General features: G+C 44.1%; 1 protein-coding gene across 1 annotated transcript in view; it reads left to right on the forward strand.

Annotated features, from left to right (window-relative positions):
• The window catches only part of BMAL2 (basic helix-loop-helix ARNT like 2), a 45,628-nt gene extending 38,479 nt beyond the window's left edge, over positions 1-7,149 (forward strand). The window contains exons 9-16 of the mRNA XM_056553770.1: positions 1,796-2,036; positions 2,176-2,282; positions 3,172-3,322; positions 3,526-3,584; positions 3,661-3,769; positions 5,131-5,218; positions 5,929-6,031; positions 6,825-7,149. Of these exons, the coding sequence (XP_056409745.1) occupies positions 1,796-2,036; positions 2,176-2,282; positions 3,172-3,322; positions 3,526-3,584; positions 3,661-3,769; positions 5,131-5,218; positions 5,929-6,031; positions 6,825-6,934 (968 nt within the window). The 3' untranslated portion in view covers positions 6,935-7,149. The remainder of the gene's footprint in view (positions 1-1,795; positions 2,037-2,175; positions 2,283-3,171; positions 3,323-3,525; positions 3,585-3,660; positions 3,770-5,130; positions 5,219-5,928; positions 6,032-6,824) is intronic.
• The last annotated feature ends 4,018 nt before the right edge of the window (positions 7,150-11,167 follow it).

An 11,167-nucleotide genomic window follows, 5' to 3' on the forward strand; every position in this document is an offset into this window, starting at 1 on the left:
TTCACTATTAAGTGTAACCCTTTTCCATTTAAAAAAATAAAAATCAGATGTGGTATTGCTGTGTGCGTAAATGTCTGAACTATTAAAATATAAGTTTAGTGAAACCGCACGTTTGATTGGGATATTTATACATGTACACAAAGTCCAAAATTGTGCATTTATGGTCACTTCATATACCATAAAAAAAAGTTAATAAAAAGCGATCAAAAAGTCTCATGAAAACAAAAATGTGATACCGATAAAACTACAGATCAAAGCACAAAATATGAGCCCTCATATAGCCAGTACACAGAAAAAAAAAAATAAAAAAAACTATAGGGGTCAGAAGATGGCAATTTTAAACATACCAATTTTGGTGCATGTAGTTATAATTTTTTATTTATTAATACATTTTTTTAAGTAGTAAAATAAAATAAAACCTTCATACATTGGGTATCCTTGTAACCGTATGAACCTACAGGATAAAGATAAGTGTAATTTTTACCGAACAGTGCACTGCGTAGAATCGGAAGCCCCCAAAAGTTACAAAATGGTGTTTTGTTTTTTAATGTTACCCACAAATATATATTTTTTTGTTTCACTGCAGAGTGTACTTTGTAATGACATCACTTATTTTATAACAATCGGTGACACAAAAAAACAAGCCCTCATAGTGGCCTGTAGGTGTAAAATTTAAAGTGTTATGATTTTTATGAGGGGAGGAGGAAAAAAAACGAAAGTGCAAAAAATGAAAATTATCCTCGTCCCTAAGGCCAAAATGGGCTTGGTCCTTAAAGGGGTACTCCGCCCCTAGACATCTTATCCCCTATCCAAAGGATAGGGGATAAGATGTCAGTAAGCCGCAGTCCCGCTGCTGGGGAGCCCCGGGATCCCCGCTGCGGCACCGAACTCTCATTACAGGACAGAGCGAGTTCGCTCTGTGCGTAATGACGGGCGATACAGGGGACGGAGCCGCGTGATGTCATGGCTCCGTCCCTTGTGACATCACGGCCCATCCCCTTAATGCAAGTCTATGGCAGGGGGCGTGACGACCGCCACGCCCCCTCCCACAGACTTGTATTGAAAGGGGCGGGCCGTGACATCCCGAGGGCGGAGCCGTGACGTAACGATGCGCCGGCCCCTGTATTGATCGTCATTACGTGCAGAGCGATCTCGCTCTGTGCTGTAATGAGAGCACGGTGCCGCAGCGGGACCGTGGCGTACTGACATCTTATCCCCTATCCTTTGGATAGGGGATAAGATGTCTAGGGGCGGAGTACCCCTTTAAGGGGTTGAAAGGATTTCCACTTCATTTCGGTTTGTACCCATTGTTTTGGATAGAATAACAATAGTGACCAAGGAAATTCCTATTTTTGCATTTTTATTATTTTCTACCTCTGATTCTAAGAATTCTAACTTGGTGAGATAAAATGTATGTGTTGTGACTGAGGGGTTAACACCCTCTTGACATTTGATATACATGAATGTCATAATGTTCAGGAGTGAGTATGGAGCAGGCTGAGAAGCCTTGCAAATTAAAATCCCTTGCACAGTTGATAGAAAAATAGAAAGTTATGCCAAGGAAAAAAAGACACAAATTGTAGCTGGTCAATGGGTGGAGGTGAATTGTTTTCAGGTATAAATTTTTACTGTGTTGATCATGTATCTCTAGGAGCAGACAATGTGGGCCTTCCACCCTGTATCTATTGCATGCACTACCATTGTCTGCCACCAGGGGGTCTCACATGATCAGACACCTCCTCTAGAGGTAGACAGGAATATTGTGACAAAAATGTATATATTCTTACTTGCACAGAACACCGGCGATACTGCACCATCCACTGCACAGGGTATTTGAGGACCTGCCTTTCCAGTGAAGTAGGGGTTAAAGAGGACTGTGAGACTGACAAAGAATCGTACAGCTTTAGCTGCCTCGTAGCCATTGGCCGGCTACATCCGTACATCATGCCGCAGAGCACGGCCGACATTAAAGTGAAACCCACAGAGTTTGTCACCCGTTATACCATGGATGGTAAATTTGTTTATGTAGATCAACGGTAAGAAGGATGATGAAACTGGTTAAATCTTGTGCGATAAAAAAGAAACCAAATCATTACAAATATATTTCATCCATGAGATTATCCATTAATTGTTGTTTTTAATGATAAAAAAAAATACAATATTCTCTTCTTCCAGCGCTACAGCCATTTTAGGTTATCTTCCACAGGAGCTCCTCGGCACTTCCTGCTACGAATACTTCCACCCGGATGATCACAGCCATCTCACAGAGCAACATAAAGAAGGTTCATTGGCCTATTTTCTATTTATTAATTTAATTAATACATATTGTTTATTAATTGAGCCAGTGTGGTTATTAAACTGTGTGGTTAAACATTGATGCCCCGCCTCGGCTGGTGATAGGCTGAGTGCACTGTCATGTAACGAGCCTGGGCTCCGTCTTCTCCCTGCTGCCGGGGCTCCTTAGGCTGAGCGAACTGTCATGTATCACCAGCTGAGGTGGGGCATCGATGCCACCGGCAATACGCTGGGTGCAGTATGAGTCACCGAACTCAAGAAGCAGGAAGAAGACCAGCACCGGTGGACCGGGATGCAGATATCTGCGCAACGGGAGAACGTAGGAAGGAGAGTTTGGATTTCTATATTTATTTTTTTTTTTTTTATGTTTCTGCAGCCGAGGCACAGGGGAATTTAAAAATGTTTAAATACAGTTTTCCTTTAACAACTAGCTATGTTTAAGGTATTTGGTTTTTGTGTAGTATTTTATTTTTTTTTTTTATATATATTTTTTTTAATTTAAATACAAATTCATTCATTTATATGCATTATATGAATCCTGCTTCTCTTCGCCCTGGCCCTATTCATTTGTCAAAGTCTATGCTAATTCCTCCTAACTACACCGTTCCTTTCCATGCTGAGCTCACCCAATATAATCCCACCCATCCTTTTTTCACTAGTGCTTCCTGATTCTGCCCACGCGGAGCTCACCCATTCTGCCCCACCCACAAGGAACATCACCCATTCTGCACCACCCATGTGGCGCTCATCCATTCTGCCCCACCCACAAGGAACATCACCCATTCTGTCCCACCCACAAGGAACATCACCCATTCTGCCGTTCCCACACTTTGACCCCTCCCTCACTTATCTCTCCCATTTCTTTTTCATTACTAGTTTTGAAGAGCAAAGAGAAGATCCTGACAGATCCGTACAAATTCAAAGCCAAAGATGGGTCCTTCATCATTTTACAAAGCCAGTGGTTCAGCTTCATAAACCCGTGGACCAAAGAGTTTGAATACATTGTGTCAATCAACACCGTGGTGTCGTAAGTGCTGGTGCATTATGGGAGCTAAATAAAATCTGATATTTACCCACACATTACTATTCAGCAACTCTCAAGCCCCATCTTATTTTACCAGGGTGTCCACAATATGAAGTTACTTGATTGCTGGAGTTCTATATAACTTTCTTCTATAATGCTATCAGCTTCTTCATATCGGCCCAATTGTATATTCTTCTCTTCTACAGAGGTCAAGGTTCATCGATGGAGACAGTGTCGCTCCCAGGTAGTTCCCATTCTTCGGAAGGTAAATGACCACACAAATGTCACCTGCACTGTCACATGAGGCAGCTTTGTGTTACTGAGTTTTTTGTCCCCGGTAGATGGTTCCAAGCGTTCTTTCCTCAACGTGTTTGGGATGTCCAGCGGGACGCTGCTCGGAGCGGCAAACATCGGCAGGGAGATCGCAAAGCAAATTCTAGAGCTGCAGAGGTACGACAGATTTTCTGTTCATCGATAGGTGACCACTTTTCACAATCCTTACTTGTTACAAGGGTCATACCAAAAATTTCCAGTAGACCATAAATTATATGTAATGCAACAAGTAACTCCTGGTTAGTAGGTCCTAGTTTCTACTAGGGATCGACCTATTATTGGTTTGGCCAATATTCACGATTTTGGACGTTATCAGTATCGGCAATCACCTTGCTAATAATCCCATAATGCCCTGCACCCCCCACCGCACTGCCCCGACCAGAGACCGCCGCTGCCCCATTGCCTCCCCCCATCCCCGGTTTTATAATTACCTGTTCCCGGGGCCCAGGGTCCGCACTACTTCTGGCTCCTGCTGTGAGCTGCGCAATGATGAGTGACGTCCTCAACGCGACGTCACCGTCAGTGCGCACAGTGACAGCTCAGGATGCCGCTGGAGCCAGAAGTAGCGCGGACCCCGGGCCCCAGGAACAGGTAATTATAAAACTGGGGATGGGGGAGGCAATGGGGCAGCGGCGGCGGTCTCTGGTCGGGGCGGTGGTTGGACTGAGGACCAGCAGGGGGAGAGAAGTGGGGGGGGGGGGGGGGGCGGTAGTGCTGAAATAGCCAGTAACTTATACCCGAATATCGGTATAAATTATGCTATCGGCCTTAAAGTCCACAGATTATCGGTATCGGCCCTAAAAAATCAATATCGATCGATCCATAGTTTCTACGCAATCTTGGAGTGAAAAGACTTTAAATCTGTCCATATACCTCTAAGAAAATGAAATTATTTTGTTAACACCAAAAAATGTGTATGAGGGATCAGGAAAAAAAAAGAAAAGCACAAGTAGGCCCAGAGCTGCACATCATGCTACAAATGACAAATCATATTACCACAAGTGATTGCACCAGATTACAGAAAAATATAAAAAGTGCAAAAGATTTAACAAAGTTTACATACATGAAATTCATAAATGAGATCACAAAAACTCTCTATGCCAATTTTAGCACCAACTATAATCCTGGATAACAGGTGTTTAATTTTCCTGCAGCGCCACTATAGGATAAATTGAGTATTGCATAGCTCTTACTGAATTCAGTGGGAAGCATATATAATGGATGGATGGGCTGGATTCTCCAGGAAAAGATGGCCGTAGGATTAGGAGGCCATGTGGTGGGGAGTTCAGTTACTGTTTGCCAAGGAACAGTTATAGCCAGGAAACAACTCCCCCTATATTTAAACTGAGGTATTGCATGATGTCTGAATCAAGCCCCAGAAGTTCTGCTCAATGGCACTTGCCGAATTCAATAATTACCTGTGAATCTGATATTATTAGCCCCATTGTAATAGAGCCTTGTACTCTTATCATCCGCAGGTTACATTCTCCACCGTTTAATAGGGATATGAGCCCCAACGAACTCCTGAAGAAGTCTCCTCCAGCCCTGGACCTGCCACCCTGTGAGGTGTGTGTTTTATTTTTTTATTTTATTTCTGTGTAGTAAGGCCAGATTCGGTGTTCAAATGTCCCAGCCCAACTTGGTGGGGTGGGGGGGTCTGACAACCTGAAATGAAAGTAACATAGATCCCAATGATGCTGTCATTTTGGGTCCGTAGACCAGTGTTTCCCAACCAGGGTGTGGGAGGCTGTTGCAAAACTACAACTGTAGTTTTGCAACAGCTGGAGGCAGCCTGGTTGGGAAACACTGCATTACACACACGGTCAGGCTGGGACTTGCAGCTGGATTAGGGGCACAGAAGAGGAGCCGTATTACACTCATCTGAAACTGTCCTGGTACTTTCATTGACAAAAAATATAATGCACTCAAATAGAAATGTCAGATTGCTGCAAACCTCAGCATGCAGTCATTTATGTCTCAGGAAGCTATATAAGTGATTACAGGTGAAGTCTAATTAGACACTGGGTCTTGCAACAAGAGTTCTCTCCCTTGCACTATAAAAAGGCTCTCAGGGGTTACTTTTGGGTAGTGTACATCTTTTGTGAGAGATTGTTGACTAAAAGACATGTCTCTACAATGCACTGTAAGACATTTTTCCACATTGATCACAGGATAGTGGTTTAAATGAATTACTGACAATTATTTTTATTTTATCGATAACATTATTGTGATGTCATTTCTGTATAATTATTTTTGGTGGTTTTGGCTTCCTCCAGGTACAAAAGAGTGAGTTGGTTCTGTTGTCGCCCTCAGAAATTGAGAAAGTGGCTGCATCCTCTCAGGGCGACCTTTTGCCTTTGATTCCTGACAACTTGCTAAGTAAGAATAAACCTGCGGCTACCACTGACCGGACCTCCCCAACCCCCATATTATCAATAACTGAGTGACTATTTCCAAAAGTACCTGTCACATGTGCAGGTTAAAGGGGTACTCCGGCGCTAAGACATCTTATCCCCTATCCAAAGGATATGGGGTAAGATGCCTAATCGCAGGGGTCCCACCGCTGCGGACCCCCGTGATCTTGCACGCAGCACCCCGTTATCAGTCCCTGGAGCGTGCTTGCTCCGGGTCTGATTACTGGCGATCACAGGGATGGAGCATTGTGATGTCACGGCTCCCCCTGTGTGACGTCACGTTCCGCCCCCTCAATGCAAGCCTATGGGAGGGGGCGTGACAGTTGTCACGCCCCCTCCCATAGGCTTGCATTGAGGGGGCGGAACGTGACATCACACGGGGGGCAGAGCTGTGACGTCACTATGCTCCGTCCCCGTGACCGCCAGTAATCAGACCCGGAGCAAGCACGCTCCAGGGACTGATAACTGGGTGCTGCGTGCAAGATCACGGGGGTCCGCAGCGGTGGGACCCTTGCGATCAGGCATCTTACCCCATGTCCTTTGGATAGGGGATGAGATGTCTTGGCTCCGGAGTACCCCTTTAAGGCAGATTTTGCCATAAAGGATTCTAGAAAAACTGGGCAATTCTCCATATCCACTTCTGAAAAAGCTTTTATATGTGGTTATGAAATAGTCCATCACTACACACAACGGGGCGACCGAAAGGGCTTTATAGTTACTGGATCATGTTGTTAACCATGTCGTATTTGGTCTCCTAGGTGACAGCTCGGCTTTTGATTTTGAGAATGATGAAGCCGTCCTCATGAACCTTCTAGAAGCGGACGGCGGTGTGGGAGAAGATTTACATGACATACACTGGACAATGTAGCGGGACGACCATGGCCAGCACGAAGACGCACAACCACATGTACTGTAACTACAGGGCTCACAGAAATATATAATATATATTATATAATTTTTTTTTATATATTTTTTTTTTTTGTTACCTGCACATTGAAGCATTTCTTACCTGACTCCTGGTTGCGTGGCAATGGGAGAGAGCGCAACCAGACCGAAAGATTTTCATACTTGTTAATAAACAAATCCTAACTTGTATAAAATGTGTTATTGTGTGTGAGTCAGATGAAGGGGGGATGTCATATTACAGCCAGAAGGGTCATGTGTCCACCGATCAGCCATGACAATAAAACCACAGCTAAAGTAATCACTGATTATATGGTGACAATGACTCCTGTTGGGCTGGGGAGGGAGATGTACAATGTATTCAGAAAGTCACTCTCACTTTTGTAACAGAATGTTGTGGCCTTAGGGAAAACTTTTTTTATCCAATATATTTTAGCACCTTGGTTGGAGTCACCTGAGGTAAATTCATCTGATTGGACAGGATTTGGGAACACACAGCCCTGTCTATAGAAGGTCTCACAGCTGACATATCAGAGCAAACACCAAGCTATGAGGGGGAAAGAACTGCATGTAGAGGTCAATTTCAAGATCGCTTTTCTTGAAATTGATATTGGAAGCAAAAAAAAAAAAAAAAAAATGAGCAAGCGAAAAGATCTAAGTGACTATGATGGGCCAACTAGATATGCACAGACACTTGGTCAGAGCATCTCCACAATGGCTAGGCTTTTCGGGTTTCCAGTATGTCGTTTTTATGCTTTGTTCATACCTCAAATTGTGCTCAGTGGCACAGATATGTCAGGAAAATGTCAAAATAACATCCAGGCTTAGTCCAAGACAAACCTTTGATACCCTTAAAAAATGACCTGAACTTTACTAACCAATTATGCTCGAGCCATTGAAATGAATGAGCCTCTTACTTATCAGAGCATAGATACACTGGCATATTGTTTTGACAGTGTCCCTATGTATCTGTGCCCCGGAGGCACAAATCGGGATGTGAACCCTTAGTACCTACCAAATGTGCTCCAAGAAGGACAACCGGGGACAGGGTCATTGATGTGTGTATGTGGGGGAGAAGGCTAGCCTGTCTGATCCAATCCTATATTACAACAAATTACTAAAAATGTTCCCAGCGACTATGATAAAAAGCAGTCGGAAAGAAGTCTGCATTGCAACTTGCTGTTTATGGGGCTTGCAGACTGGTCAGAGCCCATGTTGATGTCTGTCCATCACAAAAAGTGTCTACAATGGGTATAAAGACTGGAACATGGAGCAATGGAAGAAGACACCTGGTCTGATGACGTTCTCCATCATGTGGATGTCCGGCTGCATGTATGTCACTTGGGGAAGAGATGGCCCCAGAATACCAAGTGGGCGGGGGCAGAGTGATGGACAGTGTTCTGCTGGAGACCTTGTACCCTGCTATCATGTGAATGTCCTGTAACACGTACCACCTACCTGACCATTGTACAGACCAAGTGCCTCCCATTTATGGCAGTGGCCTCTTTCAACAGGATAGTGCCCCTGACCACACTGCAGACATTTTGTCATGTTCCTCATTTCTGGACAGAGATCAAGGTGGTGACTCTGCCCCCAGATCTCCATTGAGGTGAGGCGCATGTATGTTTAAAAGATGTTGAAGAAATTAGACTCTACAACTAAACTCTCTTGGAAACCATAAGATAAAATATTTGCTTCTGCCAGCAGATGGTGCTGCCTGTCGGTATTCTTGTAATAACCAGCGCTGCAGATTTTCCTGTTTTCTGTATTGTGCTCCAGGTGATTGGAGAGAAATCTTAAGCTGTATACAAAGCGTCCTTGTCTTGTGTGCACAAAGTTGGTTGTCGGGGGTCCCAGACTACAAAACAAGCCATTGTGTCTGTGGAGAGTCTGCACGGCGCCCGAACATGTGTATGATTCACTTCAAATTATTCTTAAATACCATAGTGTAATGGAATAATTTGCTGTTCTGATGATGCATTCAGATTCTTAGCTTTCCTAGACTCCTGCACGGCCAGTCTGCCTGGGTAATTCCATAATATTACTTCAGTAGTGTTGTAGATTTGCTATTGGTATTGAATAGGATGGCAGCCATATTAGCTGCCACCCAGCTTTCCCAGAGACAGATATGGGAGTAGGTGGATATATAATTACATAATGGGGGCATTGACTTTTCAGGACTCTCGGAAAGCTAATATTCTTTTGGAGTGTTCATATTGGTCATTACCCAGTCAATATTTTTATATCTGATTTTTATATCTGACAGGGCTCATTTAACCTTTTAAGGATGCCGGGCGTATGCATACACCCTGCATCCCGAGTCCTTAAGGACGGGGGGCGTATGCATATGCCCGTGGGAATTCGTCGCTAGCTGGTTGGGGACCGGACCGGAATGCCTGCTGAAATCATTCAGCAGGCATCCCGGCACATCGACCCCCCCCCCCCCCCCCATGTCGGCGATGGCAAAAAATTGCATGTCAATTCAGACATGCAATTTTCTGCTATTCCGGGCTGATCGGGTCTCTGGTGACTCGATCACCCGGAAAATAGGGCTGTCCCTGACAGCTCCGACAATCCCTGATCATCCTGAGTGATAGGAGCGAGGTCGCAGTGCTGCGATCTCCTCCAATCCCCTGCTATTGGTCAGAACTTATTCTGACCAATGACAGGGTAGCACAGTGGGTTGCCATGGCAACCTCCCGTTCTGCCCACCCCTGGATGTCAAGGGGAACGTGGGGAGAAGATGCCTGGGGACCCCCGATCGTCGCTGGAGACTGCTGGATCTTGGCTAACGTAGGGAAACGACAGTGGGGGGGGGGGGGGGGGGGTGAAAGTGAAAGTAAAGTGATCTTTACTGTGGCAACCACTAGGAAGGCCAGACAGCCAAAGGCTGTCTGGGCATGCTGGGAGTTGTAGTTTTGCAACATCTGAAGGGTCACAGTTTGGAGACCACTGTTACAGTGGTGCCCAAACGGTAGCCCTCCAGATGTTGCCAAACTACAACTCTCAGCATGCCTAGACTGCCCAGGCATGCTGGGAGTTGTAGTTCTGTAACATCTGTCCCTTCAGATTTTGCAATTTTCATGAAATGTTTGAAAATTGCTGCTCTACTTTGAAGCCCTCTAATTTTTCAAAAAGCAAAAATATGTCCATTTTATGATGCCAACATAAAGTAGATATATTGTATTTGAAGCTCTCTACTTGTAAGGAAAATGGATATTCCCAATACATTTTACTTTTATTCACAAAGTTAGAAAAATGCTAAATTTTCATGAAATTTTGGGATTTTTCACCAAAAAAGGATGCAAGTAACGCTGAAAATTTACCACCAAAATAAAGTAGAATATGTCACGAAAAAACTATCTCAGAATCAGAATATTTGGTAAGTGTTTTCGAGTTATTAATTCGTAAAGCGACGGTGGTCAGAATTGCGAAAAAGGGCTCAGTCCAAATGGGCTGTGTCCTAAAGGGGTTAAATGTTGTACATCTTGGCAAAACAAAAGTTTTTATAATATATTTCTTTAAAAAAAAAAAAATCACATTTTATTAAAGAAAAAAGTCTTTGAAAATCCCACCACTAGGGGTCCCCATACCTCCTGGGACACTAATGCGTCCCACAGCAGCATGAGGGTGTCCACGGGTCATGGACATGAGATGGATGATTGACAAGTCTGTAGGAGGAACACAATGATGTGCCTCCAGCTGTTGCAAAACTAAAACTCCAAGCATGCCTGGACAATCAAAGGATATCTGGGCATGCTGTGAGGTGTAGTTTTGCAAAAGCTGAAGGCAACACTCCTGTAAAAAGAGTTATCCAAACACTGTACTTCCCGGCATTGCAGGACTGCAAAGAATGAAACACATGAATTACATAGGAAGATGGAAGTTAAGTATACACTCACCATATTGTCTTTGGTAGAGGACAGGCAATCTCCAATGATCATTTGTGTGTGTGCAGCATAAAACCAGAGAGGTTACAGAGCAGGACTGCCAGTCTCCCTCCCCCCAGAGCAGTGAGTCGGCAGAGTGAGGAAGGGGAAGGAGTCATCACAGCGCAGGCAAGAGAGGGACACTCCCTCCCTTTGATAAGATGGAAACTACATTGAGCAGCTGTAATATGCTATTTGTAGTGAAATATCGGTAATGGAGACATAAAAATTACATGTACATGATTAGGATGTGATACTGAGTAACATAT

This window comes from Hyla sarda, unplaced genomic scaffold (genome assembly GCF_029499605.1).
Source record: "Hyla sarda isolate aHylSar1 unplaced genomic scaffold, aHylSar1.hap1 scaffold_38, whole genome shotgun sequence".
NCBI lineage: Eukaryota > Metazoa > Chordata > Amphibia > Anura > Hylidae > Hyla > Hyla sarda.